This window comes from Cotesia glomerata, linkage group LG5 (assembly GCF_020080835.1).
Source record: "Cotesia glomerata isolate CgM1 linkage group LG5, MPM_Cglom_v2.3, whole genome shotgun sequence".
NCBI classification, from domain to species: Eukaryota; Metazoa; Arthropoda; class Insecta; order Hymenoptera; family Braconidae; genus Cotesia; species Cotesia glomerata.
In genome coordinates this window covers 12,432,812-12,460,067 of record NC_058162.1, presented here as the reverse complement: position 1 = coordinate 12,460,067, position 27,256 = coordinate 12,432,812, and the positions used below count along the sequence as shown (strand labels likewise).

Sequence of the window (27,256 nt, the reverse complement as noted above, 5' to 3'; positions counted from 1 at the left end):
AAATTTCATTTCTTCCTCCTGTATTTGATTAAATTGAACTAAAGATTCTTCGAATGTTTGTTTGATATTATATTCTAAAGTCGTTATATTATTAAAGTCTTGACTGTCTTCTAAAAATTGATTCACGCTCATAGTATGATCTTTGATTCGACTTACATAGAAGTGAACATTATCCATGTTGATTATTGTCATTATTTTTGATGATTTTGTAATTGTAGGCTCCACTTTCATAAGTACTTGCAGTATTCCTGCGATGCCAGAGACAATGAATATACACAGTTTAGTCTCTAAGGCTTCACAAAAGGAATAATTGATCCCTCGTTACTCCAAATTCCATCACCAGCAATCATCCTCAGATAATCATCTATGTGTGGGTCATCTATTATATCGTCATCATCATTACCTTTTCTAACTTCAATCACTTTTGTTGTGCATAATACTTGGTAAAATTAGAGTTCATTATAATGTGACTGATAACGAAAATTTTGATTTCATAAAACCTTTCTTCATCGTTAAAAATCAGTTCAGCAATTGTTCGAAAGAAACAATTTCCGTCAGGTTCAACGTTATCAATAAAAAAATTATCTAAGATCATTTCTGGAAATCTTGTAAAATTTACTTTCTTTTTGAGGATAATTTTGTATTATGAAATTTTTATTATCTGATTCATAAATATTTTTAAAATTATTATTGATTTCTAAAATGGTTTTTTGATAGTTCCGCACGATATCATTAATTTCGATACTTGATTTGCTGCCATAAATTTGATTTAAAATTACTTCTGCTTTCTTTGATAACGTTTCAGTGATAATTGTAGTGTTTCTCTGAAAATTAGTATAGTTGCTCTCTTTTTGAGAATTATTAGTAATTGAATGAATAACATTCGAATTTACTCTTATTTCAATCATTTGAACATTTTGCCACATTTTTGAATCACATTATATAATTAATAAATAAATAAATTATTATTAATATTTATAATGAAAATTTACTTTATGTGAAATCTACTTCCATTTCGGCTGCCGAATGGCCTTTTTTTATATTAAAAACTTTCACAAAAAAGCCTTGAATTTTATGATTATCTCCATTTTTAAATTCAATAATAGATAGTATTTCTCCAAATGTATTGTTACAAAATATTATGGAATTACAGAATTTATTATCATTATCGTTCTTTCTGCTGTAATCAACTCCGTTTACTCGAATTTTAGCGTATGATGACGAACAGTTAATTGGATTATAACCCATCTCTTGAAGTATATTGAGTTCGGTTTCGTTAAGTATTGTGTTTTCAGAGCTGCTCATACTTTGAAAATTTTTGTTAATTACAGTTCCGTCATTTAAGTTAGGCATCTTCATAGTGTCACGTATAAATTGCTTTGTTTCAAGAGAAATAACATCGCTATAAACTGTGGATTCTATGAATTTGGTCATTAAAAATCTGGTTACTATTTGATCAGCTCTTCCATGAGGACTCGTTACTTTGTCCATAACTTTCTTGTTCCAAGATTAAAAAATGGAAGCGTTATGTACCCACATTGGACCTAAATTCTTAACTGTTCTCGCCAAGTGAGTTAATAAATGGATATTGAAACTCATTTGATCTAACCCAAATAATTCTTCAAACTGTGTGACATATTGTTCTATAAGATTTTCAGCATGCTCAAGATCAGTTCTTGATATAGAATCGTTATTGAAAATGTGCACAGCTTGAGACAGGAGAGTAAAATGTTTGATATATTTTATGTCTAATATACCATCCAAGCACGGTGCAGCGTAATCCAACCAGTTTCTTAATTCTGAGCCTTTCCAATTGTTAAATGTTTCTAATTTTCGTGGTAAACGACTTTGACGTGATGGAGGTTTTATAGATAACAAGCGATTATTAATTATTCCTTGACTAGCTGGATCACCAATGTAATATGGAGTATCTGTAGCTGTAAAAAATAAATTTGAGTGTTGTCGTCCAGCTCCCAAAAAAACTGCATGTAAGCTGTCAACAGCAGGTCCATTACTCAAATCAAATTCTGGAAAAGCAGCTAAAGCAGAAATTCCCTTTATACCATTAGTTACTGTTTTGGATTCGTAAGCAATGAGCATATCTCTTCTTATTTCTTCATCGGTGCGCAAATTTACATAACTATGACTCCCTGGATATGCGATTTTATGTCCATGATATTCTCCTGCTGCGTAACAAAACGAACATCCGTTGTAGCCATTAAATTGCTTCATTCTCATAATAAGAGATCTTGCCGGAGAGTCAACACTACAAGTTGTAACAGCAAATTTAGATACAATTTTTTGACCTTCGGAAGTTTTCCAAGCAATTCCACTTTCGTTCAATTTTTGTAATTCCTTCACTATTGGATCTAACATGAGGTTTAAAGATGGATGACATGTATCTACAAAAACTCCTGCCAAAAGCATGTGCTTCTTACGTAGATGTGGTGGTAATTCATTAATCTGAAAGTAAATAGGCCATGCGCTAGCTTTTGATGATTTTGCTACTTGACAGCCATCTGTATTGATTGTGAACGAATAATTTGATGGATTGTCCAAGAAATTGCCAAATGAACTCAAATTTTTATACACTTGTCCATCAAAGATGTCTTCCATAGCTGATGAATCTTTTTTTTCTCTCGTAAATCGATAACTCAATGACTTCTCAATACCTGGGATTTTAAATAAATCAGATAATTGGCTAATTAAGTTTAGCTGAAGAAAATAATGGACGTTTTCTGAATTTTTTTTTGGACCACATGATTGGCAACTACAATTTTTATATGGCGTTGTCCCTGTTCCAAGATTTTCTTTACAGATACCACAATAAAGATGACGGGTAATCAATGATTCATCACGATGTAATGCTTTCCATAGAGCTTTTTTAGTTGTTGGAAGGTTATTATTACTATGAGTTAATTTCATCCAAGTAAGCATGGACAATGTCGCTTCAAAGGAAAGGTTATTGCGCATAGATATTGCAATTATAGCCAACAAGTGATCATTTTCATTAAAAGTAGATTTAGATACAAATGGAAAGGTAAATACTGATTTATTGATACTAAAAAAAGTTTTGTTTGAACTACTTGCATCATTAGAGTCACTGTCACTATTATCGTCGTTATTATCTTCGCTATCACTGTCAAGATTAATTGCACTTCCATTATTATTGTTTTCAATCTGTTCAGCATTATTGAATTCTTCAGAACTATCCGAAAAATTGTCTGGATAATCTGTATCATCAGCAATAACCTCATGAGTTTCTTCTGAATTCATAGGCTGACTATGTTCTAAATTTTCCTCCACTCCTCCCCCCTCGAGGAGTAAAGGTTGATCATTGTTTCTTGTCCATCGATTTCTAAAAAAAAAATAATTAGTAAATATGAATAATACATATACTTATTCGATATAAATAATTATTATAAATAACAATGAATTTGTTTACAGAAGCCAAATATCAAAGATCTCTTGCAAACATAAAAAAACCGAGGAATTTAGGAAACTTAAAAACTTATTGTTGTTTGAAATTATTAAGAATCTTAATTTAAGAGTGAACTCAAGACACTCATACAAATTTTGATATTTTTATTTATTTCGTATTAAGAGAACTATGAGTTTGAATACTAATTCAAGTATTTGTTTTGAAGTGGGTAAGAATATTTTTGATCATCGATTGTCTTTTTGGTAGCACAACCTTACGCTAAATATGTATGCACACATCATGTTATTGTTAAATTTACACATAGTACATGCATTCCGAACATTTTAAATATGTGAAGCAACGCCAAATAAAGTAATATGTGAAAATTTACAGGAATAACTTTAAAAATTACATTATCGAGTTATTATAACTTACAAATAACACAATGTCATTTTAAAATCGGTTAATAAAATGGCACTCAGAGATTTTTACTTCAATTAATAATCAATATATAGCTTGATGGAATTTCATCGATATTGTATACTTTCTATAAATTTCAAAAACAATTAGTTATTAAATCTTCCAAGAGTTCAGTTCTGAATACTAAATATAAAACAACTGTTCAAAATTATCCATGAGTTGAAATTATCCAGTCAATACAATATTTTTTACTGTGTTTTAAGGTTCTAGAAAGTAGTTCTTACGAGGATGTCTGTCGGCGTGTGTGTGTGTGTGTGTGTGTGTGTTTTTTAATTTTTCATCTTAGGGGGGGGAATCCTTCTTACAGATTCCAGGCATAGTTGTTTGGCCTGGATATGTGGCGACTCGACGCAGTGTCATACTAAAACTCGACCCTAACGCCCCTACCCACTAAACCCTAAACCCCTTTTCTTCTTTCCTCTAATCCCTCATGGAAACCGCCGTCAGGCATTACTTCGTGAGGGGAGGATCCAGCTACCGCTATTCCTTCTGGTGGCTAAGGTGTTATTTTTCCTTCCTTCTAGTTTCTGTCATTTGCTCTTTTTCTTTCAATGGAACGCAGCTCTGTAAGCACTTCTGTGGCAAAAGTGCTTGTAGCGTTCCAAGCAGTTTGATTCGACAACATTGCATCTACTATTGTCTCTGGTTGGATTCTCCAGTTCAGGATCCTCTCTAACTCCTCACGCTGAGGATCGAAACGTGGACACACAAAGAAAACGTGCCTTGCGTCCTCAATAACCCCTGGACAAGACGGGCACTCCGGAGAATCGTCGTGCTTAAAGCGGTGCAGATACTCTCGAAAGCACCCATGTCCTGACAACATCTGCGTTAGGTAATAGTTGACTTCACCATGGTTTCGGCTCAGCCAAACGTCGATCTTTGGTATGAGGCGGTGTGTCCATCTTCCTTTTCCTGCGGCGTCCCACTCAAGTTGCCATCGCGAGATGCTGTGCTGCCGTTCTTCTGTTCTTAGTTCTTCAGCGCTCAGTGTAGTTGACCTCTTTCGATGGTAAAGGGCCCGTCTTTCTTTAGCTAAGACTCTAAGCGGCAGAGTTCCAGAAATGACGCACACTGCTTCCTCTGATATTGTTCGGAAGGCGCTGGCTACTCTTAGCGCGCTCAGTCGGTAAACCGGACATGCTTTCCTCCATGATTCTTGGGTCTCAAGTGCGTCGGACCAAATGGATATCCCATACGTGAGGACCGATGTAACTACTGATGATAGCAATAACCTCCTTGTCTGCTTCGGGCCACCGATGTTGGGCATCAATCGTACTAGGTTGGCTACTACTGCTGATGCTTTGGTGGTCACGTGTTCAACTTGTTGTTTAAAGTTAAGTCGGGCATCGAGCATCACTCCCAGATATCGAATGAATGGTTGGGATGTGATTTCTTGGTCTCCGACGTTTAGATTGATCGTTTCCACCACTTTTCTGCTAGTGATAAGTACAGCCTCGGTCTTCTGTTTAGCCAGTTGTAAATTTACTGTGTCCATCCACTGGTTAATTCGCTCAAAGGTGATAGCGAACATATGTTTTATCTCATCAAGATGCTTGGCGACGATTACTACGGCTACGTCGTCCGCGTACGCTACCAGTTTGACATTTCTTGGTAGTTTCAGTCTCAGCAATCCGTTGTACATGATATTCCAGAGAAGTGGACCGAGAACAGAACCCTGCGGGACGCCTCCAGTAACATCATACTCCTTTGGACCATTCTTCGTGTCATATCTAAGGACTCTATTCGTGAAGTAGCTAGCGACTATCCTTCGTAGATATCCTGGTACGTTCATCTCTTGAAGAGCTTGCATGATGCGATCCCAGTTGGCGGAGTTGAAGGCATTTTTAATGTCTAGGGTTGCCACCAGACAATATTTCTTCGTTCCACCCGTCCATCTGGTACCGGCGATTGCGTCTTTGGCTATACCGACAACCAGGTTGATTGCGTCCAGGGTTGATCGTCCTTTTCGAAATCCGTACTGATTGTCTGCTAATAGTGGATCGACAACTGCTTCTATCCTTTGGTGGATTATACGTTCGAGTATCTTACCGGCTGTATCCAACATGCAGAGTGGACGATAAGATGACGGTTCTTCCGGTGGCTTTTTTCCTTTAGGAAGTAGTACCAGCCGTTGTTGTTTCCACTTCCGAGGAAAAATCCCTTCCTTCAAGCAGATGTTGTAGACATCGAGGAATAACGCTGGCGCTGCTTTAATAGATGTTTTCAAGGCAATATTAGGGATTCCGTCCAATCCCGGCGCTTTATTATTCCCGACGCGGTTACAAGCTTCCATCAGTTCTTCTTTCGTCACAGGTGGGATATCATTCAGTTCGTCTTGTGTCAACAGGTAGTTGAAAACGCGCTGTCGTGGAAACAGTGCAGTCACGATCTTCTGTAGGAGTTGAGGACACGTAGGAGACGGCATTGGCTGGTATTTCAAGTTTGCCATGACTACCTTGTAAGGTCTGCCCCACAAGTCTTTGTCCACCTCGTTGATTAGCTCTTTCCAGCAGTTCTTCTTGCTATCCTTGATGGCTTTGTTTAAGTCTCGACGAGCTTTCTTGTATTCTGCGACTAGTTCCGCTGAGTCAGGCCGCCGATAACCACGCTGAGATATTCTTCTTTTCTTGAGACACTCTTTCCGTAGGAAGCTGATGTGTTCGTTCCACCAGTGCACCGAAGGTCTTTGGTTCATGCCCCGTTTACGAGGCATGCAGGTGTCGCAAGCCTGGGTCACTCTCTTCATCAAGTCCTTGGTCATTTCTTCTGCAGATCCAGTAGTAAGCGGTTCACTATTTAGGGCAGCTACTAGAGCACCTGGGTCAAAGGATTTCACCTTCCACCCAACGATGTCAAGTTTCTTAGCCGGTCTTCTAGGATTCTGGTCCTTTGATACTTCCCAGAGAATCGCATTGTGATCGCTGGCCGTGTAGATCTCCATCACCTTCCAGTCGTAGTTTCCTCTGATGAGGCTGCTGCTGACAAAAGTAAGATCCACAATAGAACTTGCGTCTCCTTTAGTGTACGTCGGCGCATCGCCGCTGTTTAACAATACTACATCTAACGTAGAAAAAGCTTCCAGTAGTTCTTTACCTCGAGCGTTGGTGTGTTTGCTGCCCCATTCCACTGCCCAGGCGTTGAAGTCTCCAGCTATTGCCACTGGGTAGTACTGCTTCGCGTCCTCCGTCAGTCGATCCAGAAAGTCCATGAATTCAACAATAGTGAGGCTAGGTGGTGTGTAGCAGCTGTAAAAGTGGATGCCATCTACCGATGCTGCTACAAAGCCGGCGCTGCCATTGTTAACGACACTCTGGAAGGGGAGCTTGCGACAGGACCATATGACAGCTTTTTTGGTGCAGTCAGTTTCCCATGGTTGGCCGCCGAGGTGTTTATACGGTTCCGATATAAGCACAAGGTCAAGCTTCTGTTCACGTACTGTCTGCATGAGCAAATCATGTGCCGCTTCACAGTGATTGATGTTTAGCTGCAGTATTCTCATTTTCGTTTATCAGTTATCTTCTTGAGTGCCTCTTGGTATACTGGGCATCTGCTTGTGCCGGCATGATGGGCGTTATTCTCTGTACCGGATTGATCCGCACACAGTGCGCATTTAGCAGGCTTATTACATTCGGCGATTTTGTGTCCCTCTTCTCCACATTTAATGCAAAGTTTGGAGCGGTCGACTTTACTTGTGCACTGAACCGCACGGTGTCCAAAATGCCAGCATTTATAACATCGGACTGGTCTTAGTACTGTTCTAATACGACAATTGGTCCAGCCGATCCTAATCTTACCGTGTTCTCCTACCACTTTCTGCGCTACCGTTGCTGCCAGAGTCACCGACGCAATTTGTGTTCTGCTACGTAAGACCTTACGAATTTTAATGGCCTCTACTGTTATACCACAATCGTTTCCAGCTGCCTCTTGTAAAGCTGTTAGAATGTCATCTTTAGTTGTAGTATCGTCAATATCGCGAATTTCCAGGTCTTCTTCAGGTCCTGTACTAATGACATTTGCGTCCTCCTTAAGTATTCCCGCGATAGTCTTCTGCAGGTCTTTACCTCTATCACTACTGCCTTTCGACAGCGTGATGAGAATGTTCCCTGTCGCGGTCCTGCGTATCTTCTCGACTGTGTTGCGGACCTGATCTGGGCGAACGTCCGCCTTGATCCGTGTAAGTATTTCAGAATACTTATCTTTGTTCGCTGGACGGATAATAAGTGCCTCCGGTCTCGTTGCTGTTCTTCTTGGCTTCTGGTTCGGCTTCGGTGGAGGCACCAGAGGTTTTTCTGGGAGCAGTTTCTTGCGCTCCTTCTTCTTGTCCTTTCTGGACTGCACCTTTTCCCAGCCTGGCTTCTTGTTCTGTTCACAAGAGTTTTGTGGAAGATCCTTAACCACTTCCTGCTTCTTGATGGGATGACCAGGTCCAACGTCTTTCAGCTTCTTGGGAGTATGAAAAGCTCCGCCTTCGGGAGAACGAATTTTTCTTTTCAACTTCCTCAGGATGCGGCCGTCTTGGTCAAAGGATTCAGTCTCTGCCGTTGTGATAGTTTCACTTTCTTCTTCAGCGACTGATTCTCCGTCACCTTCGGCTCCAGTGTCCATCGCTTCTTCAACAACCACTTGACTGTTTCTCTCCGATGTAGCACAAGGGGTGCGGTGTAATGATGAGCGCCATTCTTCGTCCAGTTTCTTGAATCTTCCAAGAGCATTGACTACACCGGTTGTCTTGGTCTTTATCTCCTTGTGGATATTGACCTTAGTTTGGACAAACTCTTGCAGCTCAATGGTCAGCTTCTCAAGGCGCTCCAACGCTTGCGTTCTCTTCATGTCAGCGCTTGCTTCAATCGCTGCTTGTTGAGCATGAAGCCCGTTTCTATTCATGTTTGTTTCCTGTAACGTACTCATACTTTTTTGATTTACCAGCGCATCGTACGGAGTGGAGCGGGTTGCCATAACTAGGAACGGGTGTACCCTCGGAGATAGTACTCCTACCCCAGTTCCCTGAGGCCTAGCCGACACTTAGCCAGTCCCGGAATACACGGACGGACTAGACTCGCTCGGAGCGGTGAAGATTCCGATCTCTAACACTCACTGCGTACTTCCTGATCAAGGCCCGAAGTGGCTGGCTCCTGATCCACTGCTGCAACTTTCACCTCGGCAGAGCAAGCTCACATCAGCCGTGGCCTGCATCGTCGGAAACTACGATACAGGTTCCGGACACTCCCAGTGAGTTACAGCAGGAACCAATCGTCTTGCTAGGTCAGTTAGTGTGACCAACCCATTAAAGGGGAGTTTTGTCCACGGGAGCTTATTTTGTTTGGTTATTTTGCTTGGCTCCTACCCGCTGTACCTCATCAACTAAGAGATTAAGTGTCATCCAAGGACAGCGAGCGTTCTCCCATCCGCTCGGGGAGACGCGCCCGGTAGCAGTATCTCTTCTGCCCCGAGTGTGTGTGTGTGTGTGTGTGTGTGTGTGTGTAAACCGCTCGTAACTTTTGAACGGCTCCACTGATTTGAACGACATTTTCGTTATCTGATAGGGTTCAGCGAAACTTAGCCTTCCTGATAAATTTAAAATAACTTTTTTTTTTACAACTTTTAAACAGATGTAACGATTAATTGCAAAATCTAATCAGCTCTTAAATTTAGAAAACGACATTGATTGCTGCAAATCGTATCAAAATCGAGTGTTGTGTTGAAGAGAAATCGTAAACTAACCATTCCAAAAGAGTGTCTTTTTCAAATAACTTCGAAATTTATCTTCGGATCATTTTTGATGTCATAATTTAACTATCAATGCTCAGAAAATTACGTTAGAGGCCGCCAATTTCATCAAAATCATTTGGTGCGCTTGTAAGATATTCAATTTAAAAAGTAAGAAGTTTCTTTTAACATAACTTCAAAATTTTTCTTATATATATTAAGTTCACTAATAATTCAAAAATATCATTCATAATACTGGAAGAATCTTGTGGATAATTTATTTCGATTTCTAAAACTGTCTTTTAACTTTCGTGCGACTAGTGGTTATTGAAATTCCATTATTTAAGAATACGAAAATTTTTATAATTCAACGACTCAAATAATTCCGCGAAAAATGGATGTAAAGAAACTTTATAAAACTGATTTTGAAGATTGATAAACAGGTCTTCAAGCCTACAAGATTATTCAACTTGACAATAGCACGAACTTTTCGTGCTATTGCTTAGACTTGCGTGAGAACTATGAGTCTAAAAAATTTTTCACCGAGAGATTCAAAAACTAGAATCTTCTCAGAACTCTTTTTTTTTATCTTAACATTATTTTTACTCAAGTGAAACCCGTCAAAAATTACTAAAAAGTTTAAAAATTTTTTGGCTGCCTCAATTTTTATTAGAAGTATATTGCTTCAACTAACAATGTTTTTTTTGGGTGACTTGTTTATCTCTCTGGATTCTTTTGTTGACTTATCGATAAGAAAATGTTATTTTTTTAACGATATTTCATTTTTGGTTAATGAATTTTTTTTTTTCACTTTTTCAGGGGGTACCCCATTTTACCCCAAAAAATTAAAAAAATATTTTGGGTAGTAACTAAATTTTTTTGTTATTTACTTAGAAAACAGCTTAAAAGAATAAGATTCAGCGTATTTTAGTCTCCAATAACTTAAGATTTCCTTAAGTACTCCATTTTGCCTCCCCCCCCCCACAACCCTATATGATAAACACCAACTGTCGACAAAATCTTACCCCAAGACTGTCCAACTAAGGTTCGTTATTTTAGCGTTGGCTGAATTGTGGCCCAAGACTAGTAAACCGAGATTCGTCAACAATCCGTCTACGAAATCTTGATCCAAGACTCAGAAACCGAAGCTCGTCAAAAGACCTTTGATAAAGTCTTGGCCCAAAGCTGTCAATCCGAGGCTCATCAATAAACCGTTGACGAAATCTTAGCCCAAGAATGACAAGCCGAGGCTCGTCAACAGTCCGTCCACGAAATCTTGGCTCAAGACTGACAATTCAAGGCTTGTCAATTAAATGTTGGTCGGGTTCCGGGCCAACATTGGCTGGTCGAGCCTGGGTAGCTCAGTATTGTACCAAGACCGGCCCCGTTGTCAATATTTTCTTTCTTTCAAGGGCATACGAAACATCAACTAGCGTTATTACCGGAGAAACTTACGGTAATTTTTTTTTTATCTCTACACTCAATATATCTTTTAAAAGAGACTGCAACTTTCAATGCAAATAAACTTTAATTTAAAAAAAAAGAGTTTAATTGTCGATAGTTAATAATATAAAGACCCACTCTGTATGAGTCACTCAAGACCAAGCAGTTTTTCAATTTTTGATTTTATCAGCAACATCAGATGCACCAATTTTTTCTAATTATTTAATAATTGAAAACAATTATATAATTCGCGAATTTGGATTAATAGCTCAAAAGAAATAGATTGTAATCTATTTCTTTTAAGCTATTCAAGATTAATATTTATTTTTTATTTCTTGACATAACACGCATGTTATGACTAGAGCTGTGTAAGTATGTTTCATGTTTTAACTGTTGTACCAAAAAATTTAGTAAAACAATTTTCATATTGACTTTATGTTATCTTTTTTAATTTCACGCTAAGAAAATCTAAGATTTTCAAAAATCGAGATTATTGGTTTGACCCCGTTTTGCAAAAATCGAGTTTTCTTCAGATCTCGACATTTGAAGATCACAGGAAGCTTCCCTGGCTATCCCCGCGAGGGTGTCACTGTGTGTGTGTGTGTGTGTGTGTGTGTGTGTGTGTGTGTGTGTGTGTGTGTGTGTGTTTAATAAAAGTTTTTGAGAGAGCTCAAAATATCACAAAAATTGTATTTTTGAGCTCAAAAACATTATAATTGCAATTTTAAGCGCAAAAGTATGGAGGAAAAACAAAATAAGTGACATGTTGAGCGCTTAAGTATGGAGTTAGCGGCAAGTTGTAGGAATGGCCTTCAGGGTCAACCGTTTTCCCAACTTTTTTTTCTTGCCATCCGTTCATATATATAATTTTGTAAGTACATTATAAAAAGAACACATGCATTTTTAATTCACCAAACTGTCTGACTTTGGTAAGGCGAGAGTAGAGAACCAACGTCTTGCTTGTGAGACGTGCAATACATGCACCTTGATCAATATTCTATCAAGCTTTATACTTTTACTTGAAATTATGCTCGTTAATGAAAATTTGTAATCAATTGTAAACCTAGTTACCACATTTAAATTTTTGAATAACAAATTATAAATTTTTTATGATTTAGAATTAAATATGTAACAACTTTTAATATAATTACAATGTACTACTATACCTTTCACTATCGACGTGAGCTGATAAATTTTCGAATACTGGCAATGACGAAACTGATGATGATACAGATGATGTTGACGGTGAACATGTTCTCTACAGAAAAAAAGTCAATTTTGTTGAATGTTTTTTATATTCTAATCTACAGATTTGAATTCAAATATTTCATACTAGCAGAATCTACCCTATTTGCGGGTAGGAGAAAATAATTGGTAATAATAATTTAATAAAATAAAAAAAATGATCAATTCTAATCTTTTTTGTTGGAAAAAAGATCCTGCAGTTGAAAGAGTCTATGAATGGATTCAACTCAGTTACCAAGAACAATTTTTTTAATATTATAATAAATACAATTGAATATGTTTCTAAATTATAAATAATAACAACAGAATTAAAACAGTAATAGTTACTAAATGTGCAGTTTTTTTATTCAGTATAATTAGTACGTTTTTCTAGTTTTATATGTCAGGTAAAATTGAATGTCTCGTCAAACGCGTTATAATAAAGAAAAAAGAAGACATTTGTTTCCAGAGAAACTTATAAAATTCACATTTACGAGCAAATGTTTATAACTATTACACTGCCCTAAAATGATAATATTATGTAAACAAAACAGACATATTCATTCATTATTTTTCGTTTATTTTATACGAAAAAAAAGATGATCGAAAATTTACAAAATTTATAATGACAGCATCCTAAAATATAATAGTTTCTATCATCAAAATAATGATAATATTTAGCTAAAAACTTTTCTGAAACACGTTGAATATGATGGCACAAATTTGATGTCTAAATATTCAGCAGTCTTTACGTGATGCGCGTTCGAAAAAAAAAAAACTATATTGTCATAGATATAGATTTGAATAATTGCACGACTCATGATTTTTTTCGCCTCATTTCGGCGACTATTTCCATTATTATAGTCTTGTTAGTTTCCGGAATCAAGATATTTTGCATACTATTGTAAAGATAATTTAATGGAAATTAATTTTGCACTTTTCAAAAATTGATTTAGAGTACTAGAAATGGAAAAAAACATCAAAATAAGTCAAAAAATTTTCCTGTCCGTCATGTATGAAACTCTGAAAACATTATAACTTGCGAAAAAATGCATCAATTAAGTTAAATTTTTTTTTTTCAATTCTTAAGGAGAATTGTAGGTCACGGATTGCGAATGGTTAGGTAATTCAGTGTCATTCATGTACAATTAACAAAATAAAAAAGTCAGAAGACTGTATATCTATATATATCCATGTAAAATTTACATGGATGGTGATATGTACATTGTGTACATTTATTCCACCAGGGGCGCCTGTGCATTACCTTCCTAGTACAGCTGTTTTTTCGGCAACTAATTTTGAACGACTTGTTTTTTTTTTTTTTTTTTTTTTTAATATTTCATAATTAAATGAGCATTATGAGTCGTGCACTTTTGGATTTTCCAAACTTTTTTTTAAATACGGATATCGGAATAGTACACGGGAAAAAATAAACTGTAAAATTCACTCAGATTCCGGTTAATTTTTATAGTTTCAAACAGTAAAGCGGACATCGGGGTGGCAAAAATATAAATATTACAGAACTTAATGTAGAAAGTGTAAAAACCACAATTTATAATTTAATATCGAAAATCAGTGATAAGTAGCTGTCACTATAGTAAATAAAGACTCTCTCATCTTAAAAAATTACAGTTTCAAACAGTAAAAATTGCCGTTTCAATATATAGTCCATACTATAAGGAGAAGGGGGAACTCAGATGAGAAGAAGGGAGTCTCACTCTGGGAGAATTTAACATTTGAAACGGTAAAAATTATACTTTTAAAATATACATTTTACCAGTTCAAGCAACTCAATAATTACAGTTTGATTTTTAGCGTTGCGTTTAAAATGTACCATTTTACTTTGTAAATATTGACGTTGCTTGTATTAGAAATTTACTAACTTTATTTTATACTTTTTACACATCATAAGATTATTTTTTAGGTACGGAATGATAAATATCAAAGTCTGACTTCTTACTTATTATACTTTAACATTTTAGACATTCACATAGCGAATATTACTGTTTGAAATAGTATTTTCTTCCTTGTAAAGAATAAATTGTAGCATTTAAATGGTAAATATTACATAGTGATTATTTAAATCACGATTTTACTGTTTGAAATGGTAATTTTTAGAAGTTGATCATTACTTATTATAAATCGACTATTAATTAATACAGTTTACTTTTTTCCGTGTAAAAATTTAAATACGCAATCTTATCGACTACATTAGAACCCGCGATTATAGGTTAAATAATCAAATAAGTGCAGTGATCTCAATAGTAGTTTACTGTCGTATGACACTTTAAAGAGTGACATGGGTTTCCTCCGAGAAAAAAAATGCATTGACAGCAGACGTTCTAGCAAGATCATTTGAAGTAAAAAACAATTAGAAAAACGGTTGACCCTAAAGGCCATCCCTGCAACTTCCCGCTAATTCCATGTTTAAGCGCTCAAAATTGCATTTGTTACGTTTCTGAGCTCTTCGAGCTCAAAATATAATTTTCGTATCATTTTGAGCTCTCCGAGCTCAAAAGTCTGGTAGAAGTATAATAAAACGCTATTTTTTAAATTTTCAAACCACAATAACTTTTGAATGAATGAACCAATTTTCACGCAGTTGGCGGCATTCGACGCAGTTTTTTGAGCCTCATGAAGAATTTTTAAGTTTAGATAGATTGAACTTGGAGTTTCGAAGTAATTCTGAAAAAACACTTTTTTCAGTTTTCTCTCTTCAACGATAACTCACGAACGAGTCAACCGATTTTGACTGGCTTGGTGGCGATCGACGCGGTTTTTCAATGTTAAGAGCTGATTAGTTTTTGGAATTGATCGGTATAGCTGTTTGAAAGTTATTTCACAAAAACCACATTTAAAAATTTTTTTTTCGGAGTTTTTTTAAGATTTCTCAAAATCTACCGGTCCGAATCGGTCCAAATTGTATTCAAAATCTAAGTTTGGTCAAACCCTTTCGAATGGCATCAACCGTGATCAAATCGGTCAAGCCGTTCGAAAGTTATGAGAGGTTTACACACACACACACACACACACACACACACACACACACACACACACACGCATACACACGCGCATACATACATACATACATACATACAGACATAATGACACCCTCGCGGGGATAGTCAGGGGAGCTTCATAGGACCTCGAAACGTCGAGATCCGTTGAAATCCGGATTTTGGAAAACGGGGTAAAACCAATAACTTCCCGAATTTTGAAAATCTTCGATTTTCTTAGCGGGAAGTTAAAAAATTGTACCACCCAATGAAATAGTCTTTTCTAAATACTATATATTTTTTGCAAAGACAAACTAAAATCTTTATATTAAATTTTAGCGATCAACTATACCTCCAAATTTTCCAAGCGGTACCCAGATCTTGAACAAACTGAGGCCGTATAATTTTAACAGCACTTGTATTCATTTCACATGTATTCACATTTGTATTCATTTTTGCAAATTAAATAAGTTTTATAGCTAAAAATTAATGTAGTCAAAAATTATTGAACGTTTTGAATTAAGTTTTTTATATTTATAATTGAAAATTTGCTTTGTCATTCATAAAAAATGTAATTAAAAAATTAAATACAAATATTTCTCATTTTCAAATGAATATATTAAATATTCACAGCATTATTTTTAATATTAATTAATAATGTGTTATAATTCTTTTGATATTTGAATGAAACGTTGAAAATTTATGGTATGCCCATTGCCATATATTTTGTTTGTTCAACTACTGCTCCCGGAGTGTTTAACTACTGCGGCTTGTCAGAATTGATTGTTCAACTACTACTCCTTTCATAGTCTATCTTAAAAACGTTGTCAAAATATAAATAATCAATCATCAGCGTTATTTTGCGCTTCAATCAATTCAAAATTGCTTATATTTTCGTGAAAATTACTAATTTGAACTAATAATTAAATCTTTATAGATTAAAAGTAGGGTCAAATACGTTTTACTTTGAAACCTGTTCAACTACTGGGTACTTTACCTTATATATCTTACAATTTTTCAGATTTAGGAGTTACTTCAAAACACCACATTCATGGAGTAGTGACTTGAAATATTTGTATTATCTTTCCCATTGTTTTTAATGAGAGTTATAACCTTACAGCGTTCGAAATTTAACATAGATTTTTTGGTTGCATAAATCTTTGAATTTTTTAACACGATAGTTAATTATCACGAAAAGCGTGCGAAATATTTTTTATCAGTTTGCTTCAGTAACTTAGAGAGGTTTTATTACGATATATTTAAGTTATATTAAGAAATTATTTTTGGCTTCTTTGCTAGTGTTTTTTGAATACATAAAAGAGTTCAGGATTTTAATGTCCACTAAAAAAAAAATTTAGGGACGAATTTCTTTGAATTTTTTTATTAATTCTATAATTTAAAATATTTATCTCGCGCGCGTGATTAAAAAAAGAGATTTGAAAAGATTCGAAATGGCTCAAAACAATTAAAAAAGATTCAACTTGACGAATATATAGATATACATTTTGCATTGGTTGGATCATTTTCAATATTTTTTTATAATAAGGGGGTTGTTTAATTTCAAATTTAATTTATTATTAAAATTTTTATTGCTCTGTTCTAAATTATTTATGCCTCAATAAAATTGATAAATAATTATTATCTATATTTAATTAGTTCATTGCTTAATTACTGTTTAAATAAATTCCCACAATGCCAACTTGTCAAGAATGTCAAAATGTACTCACATCTATAAAAAGTCTCTTTGTACATATTTCTACGTAGCATCCAGAATCGAAAGATAAGTATGAGCGTGGTTGCCATACAACGTATGATGAGAAAACGTATTTAGGAAATAAACAATCAGGAAACACCCAACAACTTAAATTTCTCTTCACCGCAAAAATTAGTAGCTAAATTGTACAGTCATTGAAGGTTACCATAAAATTTTCTGCAAACTTTAATTAAGGTCATGCAGTGTTTTTTTGAGGGTTCTTTATGAGGAATACTGTAGTCAAAAGTTAACAGCACTCTTAGTAAACTGAAATGCCTAGCATAAGAACAAAAGGAAATTAACGACGTTAATGATTAAAAGAATCCATTTCCGCATATTCATTCTGAATATGCTCTTTTAAATTATTTTAGCAGTCTTGGTACATTTGTAAAGCCGAAATCTTACGCCATAGAACGGACTTTTGTCATCACAAAATCAAAATCGGGCAGTCGAGAAAAATACATAGGAATATGTAATCAGAGTATTCTACATAGAAAGTCATTGAGAAATTTTTTTGGACAAAATTATTTTGAAGTTATTACAACATCTATGTCAAAATTAATGTAAAATTAAAAAATTATTAGAAATTATGTAAAATGTAAACCTTTTAAGCAGAAATTATTAACATATAAAACTGATAATACTGTCTCTCCATTCAACTTAGCTGAAGATGATACAGAACAGAATGACGCCTTTAGTTCTCAGTCAGAGAAAATAATGACACTATATGCTTCAATACCGTTTACCTCCTGAATCCCGATCACATCAATAATTCGTGGGCTCGTATGAAGAGAAATAAAACTAACAGAACTATAAATATTTAATATCCTCTTATTAATGAAATTAAGTATTCAGAAGAAAAAAGAATTGATATACAGACAGACAAAAGTATAAAGCACATATTTTATTTTGGGCTCAATCCAAGATGATAATCTTGGTCCGCACGAGTAACTGTCTTCGTAGAATCCTTTGTGTTAAATAATTACTGCTGATTTTTTAAAATGGATAAAGAAACTTGCAAAACTGCTGTAAATATTCTACCTGGATGGAAATGCACAAAGAAGAAGTACGACTCAGACTTTTTATTAAGTAATATCTCCAAAACCGTCATAAAAGAAAAATGTATCTTCAACAAAAAACAGACTCTTTTCACGCTGTTGAAAATTATAGCATTGATGAAATGCATGACATTAAATAAGGTGTATAGGCAATGATGACTATAAGTTTTTTTAGGCAGTAACTATTGAAAAAGTAAATTTTATGCTTTTCCTTTGATCGAACGATCGTTTAATGTAGTTCAATTACGGACCAATTCACAACTTAAACAAGCTCCACCTGATAATAAAAGAAAATTCCAAACTAAAATTGACTGCAACTGAATTTACCAACTTTATTAAATTTTTAGGAATTTCGGTAGAAGATTGAATACCAGAAACTAATCCATACTGGAACTTGTATTCATTACTAAGAGAAATTTTGGATTTTCATTTAGCAAAAAATTACTATAGAGCAAATATCTAATTTCAACTGTATAAGTCATAACCAGTCACCCGTGATAACATTCTTTATATCAAGTTAACTAATAATTATTTGAAGCCCAAACCTCACTATAGCGAATTATAATTCACATGTAAGTGAACAGAGTGGACCAGTAATTAATTTTTCAGGCATACAACCAGAGTCAAAACATACAAATTTAACATCGTATGTTACTGTCTGTAAATCTCGAGTTGATTAATGTTAGTGTCTCAAAAGTTAACGTCAGTGTCTTTAATTGTGTACACGTTGCAAGCGTTTCCAGAGAATGATAGGTCAACTTTCACAACACAGCATAAGTTGTTGCAGTAACTTTATTAAAATTTATTCAACTAGAAAATCGAGCGCGCATAGCGCGCTTCTGTCAAAATATTTATTATCGACAATTCAACTAATCAATATTTTTATAAATTATATTCATTAATATATAACCGTTGCTATGGTAATCGTTGCAATAGTAACCGTTGTCATGGTAACTGTTGCCAAAGTGGCTACCATAGCAACGAAAAGTGACATCAATGAAAATGTGACATCAACTTTTTAATAAAGGATTTCGCGATATTTGATGAATTTGAATAAAACTGTACCAAGATTTATAAACCCATTAGTATAAAATCTTAGACTAAATATTTTATAAGAAAACAATTATCAAAGCGACACAAATTAAGATTTGTTACGATAAGTATCATTTATGTTTTTTTAATAAAATAGAATTAAATTGAAATAGTTATCTAAAGAAAACTCTGAATAATAATTTAAAATTCGGATAAAGATTTTCGATACGCTTTTACATAACAGCTTAGTATAACAACCAATTCTACTGTAATTAAACTAACAACAAACCCAGCGTTAAATAAAAGTACAGCTTTATATTTTGACTTCAATAGCATAAATTTACGCCTGAAAAAATGAAAAGAATACTTACTTCTTCCAAGAATCCATCGGGAAGAAGCTGCAGCAATTTATCTTTAGGATACAATTTTCGATGATTTTCTATTTTTTTCTTATTCCTCTTAAAAATAGCTGTCCGTGATTTTCCTTGATTCCCATTCATTATAAAATAAATTAGGTTCCTAAAATAAAATAAAAATTGTTTTATAATTATATTGATTATTATCATAAATATTTATTTAAAATAAATTTAATCATAATTGAGATTAATAAAACTACAGAAATTATGATCACAATTAACTAGATTGATGAAATGAGAAAAAAAAATATATTTCTGCTTTGAGAAAACAACTAAAAAAGTTGAAAGATAGCGATATTTAGCTGTCTCTTATATTATAAAATTTTTATTGTAGTACGAGAAAATCCAAATACACGTATAATCTTGATTATAAGTTTTTGACAATATTTTAAAATAGTTTGACAATAACGGAAGAAAAAAATCACCAGCTACCTTTATGTTCTTAAAATCAAATAGAATTTTTTTATATTGTTGTTCGAGTTTATTCATATATCGCGTTCCAGATGCCATAAGGGCGTATACCGGCAAAAGGTCCTGGTGAAAAGCCATAAGGGCGTATAAAAAATTTTTTTTCGGGAATCGACGTAGTTTCGTCTGAAACGTGCAGAAATGCTGAAATTGAATTTTATACGCCCTTATGGCTCCCGGGATCCACCCCGGACGCCATAAGGGCGCATAATAAAAATTCTGTTTTTTTTCTAAGTCCAAAAAAATGTTTAGTTTGTGGAAAAATTTTTTTGTATTTCTCGACGTTTCAGGTAAAAATAAGTTGATTCCAAAAAAAAATTTTTTTTGTACGCCCTTATGGCATCCGAGGTGGGTCCCGGAAGCCATAAGGGCATATAAATAGTATATTACACACCTGTGGCAAGAAAATGAGAAATGTCTCAGAACACATATATGTTGCCCGAGGCGAAGCCGAGGTCGACATATATGTGATCTGAGATATTTATTATTTTCCTGCCATAGGTTTGTATACTATTTTTCTCACCTTCGGGCGGAAAGCGTCAACTTTCGTCCCGCTGCGCTAAACGAAAATGCCGCTTTCCGCCTCCGTCGAGGAGAAAAATTGTATACACACCACGGGCAGTAAATAAGAAAGCCTCAGATTACATGTTTGTTGACCTCGGCTTCGCCTCGGGCAACATATATGTGGTCTGAGATATTTATTATTTTCCTGCCATAGGTTTGTATACTATTTTTCTGTCCGACAGAGGCGGAAAGCGGCAATTTCGTTTAGCGCAGCGGGCCGAAAGTTGCCACTTTCCGCCTGGAGGGCAGAAATAGTATATTATACATCTAGGGCAGTAAAATAAGAAATGTCTCAGATCACATGTAATTGTTGGCCGAGGCGAAGCCGAGGTCAACAAACATGTGATCTGAGGCTTTCTTATTTACTTCCCGAGGAGTGTATACTATTTTTTTGTCCGACGAAGGCGGAAAGCGGCAACTTAGTTTAGCGCAGCGGGACGAAAGTTGCCACTTTCCGCCCGGAGGGCAAAAAAAATTTTTTCTGCCCTCCAGGCGGAAAGTGGCAACTTTCGGCCCGCTGCGCTAAACGAAATTGCCGCTTTCCGCCTCTGTCGGACAGAAAAATAGTATACAAACCTATGGCAGGAAAATAATAAATATCTCAGATCACATATATGTCGACCTCGGCTTCGCCTCGGGCAACATATATGTGTTCTGAGACATTTCTCATTTTCTTGCCACAGGTGTGTAATATACTATTTTTGCCCTCCGGGCGGAAAGTGGTAACTTTCGTCCCACTGCGCTAAACAAAGTTACCGCTTTCCGCCTTCGTCGGACAAAAAAATAGCATACAAACCTATGACAAGCCCTTGGAAAGTAAAAAAGAAAACCTTAGATCACATGTTTGTCGACCTCGGCTTCGCCTCGGCCAACAATTACATGTGATCTGAGGCTTTTCTTATTTTCCTTCTCAAGGGGTGTAATATACTATTTTTTTCGGGAATCAACGTATTTTTGTATGAAACGTGCAGAAATGCAAAAAAAAATTTTTTTTCAAATTAAAAATTTTTTTGGACTTAGAAAAAAAATAGAATTTTTATTATGCGCCCTTATGGCATCTGTAACGCGATATATCTGACGTTTTAGGTGATTAATTTATTATTGTTTAAAGTGTGTACGTTAATAATAAAATCTTATTTGAGATAGATACAACACTGAATCTATAAAAAATAAAAGTAAATAACTAAATTATACTAATAAAATACATTAAATTTAATGCTTTATTAAAAAGTACAAAAATTAGCTATTAAAATTTAAGAAAAATAATTGTCAATGACAAGCCATGTTAGATGAGAAAATTAAAATAAAGTGCATTTAAAACAATTTCATTGTAACGAAACTTGTGTTTAGAGAATTTTATGTAATAATTTTTATCCAAAAGTAAGATTTTTTTTTCAAATTATTCGATTAAAATTGGTAGCTTATAATTCAACTTACCTTTTGATCTAAATTTAATTGTCCAGAATTTTCAAGATGCTTATCACAACTCAATATTTTTCACAATAATAATAATAACTAAAAAGTTAAAATTATGCCACGTTAAACAGTACTATTTCAACGATGGAGAAATTATTCGGATATAATATTTAACATTTAATGAAAACTAAACGTTTTTCAAAATGGCTAACACAAATATCTCTAGACGCGTTCAGTATGTACTACGTTGTACTTCTGGATGGCAGAATAACTTTTGGATTGAGTACTGGTGTCGGGACAAAATGGTTAAATGCGCATGAGCTAAGTTTACTGCGCATGTCGCAGTGCAGCCAGATCGTGGGTAGAAGTTACCCTTTCCCTAGACCTCTACCCACACGCCACACAATGATACACTACTGTATCCGTGAGCGAGCAGCGTCGATGTTGCTCGGAAGGAGCCGAGAGCGACCGAAGTCCGTTGCCCCTCGCGCGCCAAAGTTCCACCACCAAACCGCCAGCATTTACTCCAATACATGGAAGCTGAGCACGTTCGTGAGTCGGCAAGCCAAAAGTGAGGCTTGGAAAAAAATGAAGTCAGCGCGAGGATCCTCGCGTGTGACGTCATGCGTCAAATTTTTTATGTTTTCAGGTTCTTCTTTTATAAATTATAAATTATAATAATAATAATAATAATTATTATTATTATTATTATTATTTATCATTAATAATTGTTATTACGGTTAATTCTTACTTGGAATTCCTAAATGCAAGTTAAATATAAATTACCACTATGTCCCTGTAAGATGCCTTGATAGGCGCGCGGCAAATTTTTTGGCTCGGGTGCCTAAAGTACCGGGTTCGAGAACTCGGCAATTTTTTTTTTTTATTTTTTTTTAAACAAAAATATTTTTTATTTTGTTTTTTTAATACAAATTATTGTTATTACTTGTTTTTTTTTTTTTTTGCTTATAATTAAATATTTACACAAGCAAACGTATAAAATTTATTATTAAAATTGTAATTATTGTTTTATTGTTATTCTTACTATTATTATTATTATTGTTATCATTATCATTATTATTATTGTTAATATTATGGTTAATAGTTAATGATAACTTGAAATTCCTAAACGCAATTTAAATATAAGTTTACTCATAGTCAGTAAGCTGCCTTGATAGGCGCGCGGTAAATCTTTTGGCTCGGGTGCCTAAAGTACCGGGTTCGAGAACTCGGCAATGGTTTTTTTTTTTTTTTCAAACAAAAATTTTTTTTATTTTGTTTTTTTAATACAAATTATTGTTATTACAATGCCTTTCAATGATTCGTACCGGTCAAGAATTTTACGGAAAATGGAAACATCAAAATTTGGCCAACTCTAAATAAAGAGATCACTAAGTAAAAAATCTATATAAATATTATATTAGAAATAATAAAAAAATTATTTGTCTAAATAAGGATAATTCAAAATTTCGATATCAATAAAGGTAGTAATGTAAAAATTTAGTCACCAGAAAAATTGGAATTATTTTAAAAAAGATAAGCATAAAATTATAAAATTTAAAAATAAGATATCTATGAAATTAGACAAATCATAAAACAAACAAGTGAAATGACAGATATTTAAAAAAATGGAGAAGAATAAATTTAGACAAGTTAATAAAAAGACAACTGAAAATTTAGAAATATAAAAAAATTGACAGTTTTAATTATTCGTAAACTTAAACTCTCACCGCTGCCTTAGGAAGTTGTAAAGTTATTTGCGATCGATTGTCCTGTAATTTTAAAAACCGACAGAGATTTTACTCTGTCTAAAAGAGGTTGTCTAAAAGACAATCGATCAAAAATAACCTACAACTTCCTGGAACAGCGGTCACAGGAGCTGTTGGCAGTTTCGGGTCTACATAAATATTTTTTACCAAGATTAAAAGCAAAATCTTGGTGTATTTTTTAGATTACAGGACAATTGAACGCAAATAACTTTACAACTTCTTGGAGCAGCGGTCACAGGAGCTGTTGGTAGTTCCGAGTCCTCGAAAATATTTTTTACTAAGATTAAAAGCAAAATCTTGGTGTGTTTTAAAAATAACAGGACAATTGATCGCAAATAACTTTATAACTTCCTGGAGCAGCGGTCACAGGAAAATTAATTAATTTTTAGCTATCTTTTGTATTTTAAATTTCTTAGTACTTATTTTGTATGATTACTATGTTTTTAATCGTCTTTGTTAAAAATTGTAAATATTTAGAGATGTCCAAAATTAAAGATATCTAAATTTACTGGTCTATATTTAGAGATGGATATTTTTTAAGTTTACGAATAATTAAAACTGTCAATTTTTTTATATTTCTAAATTTTCAGTTGTCTTTTTATTAACTTGTCTAAATTTATTCTTCTCCATTTTTTTAAATATCTGTCATTTCACTTGTTTGTTTTATGATTTGTCTAATTTCATAGATATCTTATTTTTAAATTTTATAATTTTATGCTTATCTTTTTTAAAATAATTCCAATTTTTCTGGTGACTAAATTTTTACATTACTACCTTTATTGATATCGAAATTTTGAATTATCCTTATTTAGACAAATAATTTTTTTATTATTTCTAATATAATATTTATATAAATTTTTTACTTAGTGATCTCTTTATTTAGAGTTGGCCAAATTTTGATGTTTCCATTTTCCGTAAAATTCTTGACCGGTACGAATCATTGAAAGGCATTGTAATAACAATAATTTGTATTAAAAAAACAAAATAAAAAAAATTTTTGTTTGAAAAAAAAAAAAAAAAAAAATATTGCCGAGTTCTCGAACCCGGTACTTTAGGCACCCGAGCCAAAAGATTTACCGCGCGCCTATCAAGGCAGCTTACTGACTATGAGTAAACTTATATTTAAATTGCGTTTAGGAATTTCAAGTTATCATTAACTATTAACCATAATATTAACAATAATAATAATGATAATGATAACAATAATAATAATAATAGTAAGAATAACAATAAAACAATAATTACAATTTTAATAATAAATTTTATACGTTTGCTTGTGTAAATATTTAATTATAAGCAAAAAAAACAAGTAATAACAATAATTTGTATTAAAAAAACAAAATAAAAAATATTTTTGTTTAAAAAAAAATAAAAAAAAAAAATTGCCGAGTTCTCGAACCCGGTACTTTAGGCACCCGAGCCAAAAAATTTGCCGCGCGCCTATCAAGGCATCTTACAGGGACATAGTGGTAATTTATATTTAACTTGCATTTAGGAATTCCAAGTAAGAATTAACCGTAATAACAATTATTAATGATAAATAATAATAATAATAATAATTATTATTATTATTATTATTATAATTTATAATTTATAAAAGAAGAACCTGAAAACATAAAAAATTTGACGCATGACGTCACACGCGAGGATCCTCGCGCTGACTTCATTTTTTTCCAAGCCTCACTTTTGGCTTGCCGACTCACGAACGTGCTCAGCTTCCATGTATTGGAGTAAATGCTGGCGGTTTGGTGGTGGAACTTTGGCGCGCGAGGGGCAACGGACTTCGGTCGCTCTCGGCTCCTTCCGAGCAACATCGACGCTGCTCGCTCACGGATACAGTAGTGTATCATTGTGTGGCGTGTGGGTAGAGGTCTAGGGAAAGGGTAACTTCTACCCACGATCTGGCTGCACTGGCATGTCGTCGTAAGCATGAGACTTGAGATTGTAGATGTGTTAGTGTTAGTGTATCAAGAGGAATATTCTCGAAGAATCCAGCCATTATTTGAGAGCGCGCAAAGTTGAAGACACTTGGAATTATCTGTTGAATCTGTTAATTATTTATTGCGTTGTAGTGAATTCGTCATATATTTTTAATTAAGTGTTGATTGTAAGTGGTAAACAGTACACATTACTTAATAAAAAAAAAAGTATCGTATCAAAAGAAGGTAAGTTCGTCATGTTTTTGTATTAATATAGTGAATGTAGAAAACAAAAAAAATTTTCTGAATTTAAAATAATTAAAGATATTAAATTTATAGGTCACGCCTCAGCGCTGATCATGGCGCCATATCATTAAGCCAGCAAATACCATTATTGGCGTACACTGCGCATGCCCGCGTAGCATTCCCGACTTGACCTCGGATGCCATAGTTTCGCTGAAACGAGAAATACTGATTTTAGTCCCGTTCCAAATATGCCATAAGTGGCAAAATTTACGCCGTGGCCGTCGATTCCATAAGGGCGTATAAAAATTTTTTTTCGGGAATCAACGGGATATTTCGTATGAAACGCAGAAATGCAAAATTTTTTTCAACCAAACATTTTTGGACTTAGAAAACAGTATTTGCGCTATGGGTGCGTATAGCGTTTTATGTCCATAGGCGTATAATTTTTATACGCCCTTATGGCATCTGTAACGCGATATAATGAAATTTATATATAAATAAAAGACTTATTATTATATATAAATTTCATTATATCGCGTTACAGATGCCATAAGGGCGTATAAAAATTATACGCCCTTATGGCACCCGGGAACCATAAGAGCGTATAAAAATTATACGCCCTTATGGCACCCGGGAACCATAAGGGCGTATAATAAAAATTCTGTTTTTTTTCTAAGTCCAAAAAAAATGTTTAGTTTGAAAAAAAATTTTTTTTTGCATTTCTGCACGTTTCATACAAAAATACGTTGATTCCCGAAAAAAAATTTTTTTTATACGCCCTTATGGCATCCGAGGTGGGTCCCGGGAGCCATAAGGGCGTATAAAAAAATTTTTTTTTGGGAATCGACGTATTTTTGTATGAAACGTGTAGAAATGCAAAAAAAAAATTTTCTTCGAACTAAAAGTTTTTTTTGGACTAAATAAAAATCAAATTTTCAAAAAAAATTTTTTTTTGTATTTCTCGACGTTTCAGGTAAAAATAAGTTGATTCCCAAAAAAAAATTTTTTCTATACGCCCTTATGGCATCCGAGGTGGGTCCCAGGAGCCATAAGGGCGTATAAAATTCAGTTTTAGCATTTCTGCACGTTTCAGACGAAACTACGTCGCGATTCCCGAAAAAAAATTTTTTATACGCCCTTATGGCTTTTCATCAGGACCTTTTGCCGGTATACGCCCTTATGGCATCTGGAACGCGATATATTTGAATATTTATATGCGTGTATCTAGTATGGTTGTGATTGTTACAACAAACAATAATAAATGGCTGAATGTAGTAGACATTAATTAATTTTTGTAATTGTTCAATAATTTTATACTGGACAATTAATGATAAAAAAATGCATG

The 27,256-nt window shown here is 34.2% G+C and overlaps 1 protein-coding gene across 5 annotated transcripts; it reads right to left on the bottom strand.

The window, feature by feature from the left end:
• Positions 1–1,043: 1,043 nt before the first annotated feature.
• Positions 1,044–22,314, bottom strand: LOC123264730. Of its 5 annotated transcripts, none has more exons than XM_044728169.1 (5): positions 22,231–22,314; positions 21,999–22,076; positions 19,485–19,632; positions 12,217–12,308; positions 1,044–3,358 (listed from the first exon to the last, which is right to left on the bottom strand). In XM_044728169.1, the coding sequence occupies exons 3-5, from the start codon at positions 19,611–19,613 to the stop codon at positions 1,510–1,512; spliced, it is 2,070 nt and encodes a 689-aa protein (XP_044584104.1). In that variant the 5' UTR covers positions 19,614–19,632; positions 21,999–22,076; positions 22,231–22,314; the 3' UTR covers positions 1,044–1,509. The 5 variants fall into 5 exon arrangements, with proteins under 5 accessions (XP_044584104.1, XP_044584103.1, XP_044584102.1 ...); XM_044728168.1 differs by having other exon boundaries at positions 22,171–22,313; XM_044728167.1 differs by having other exon boundaries at positions 22,190–22,313.
• Positions 22,315–27,256: the final 4,942 nt, after the last annotated feature.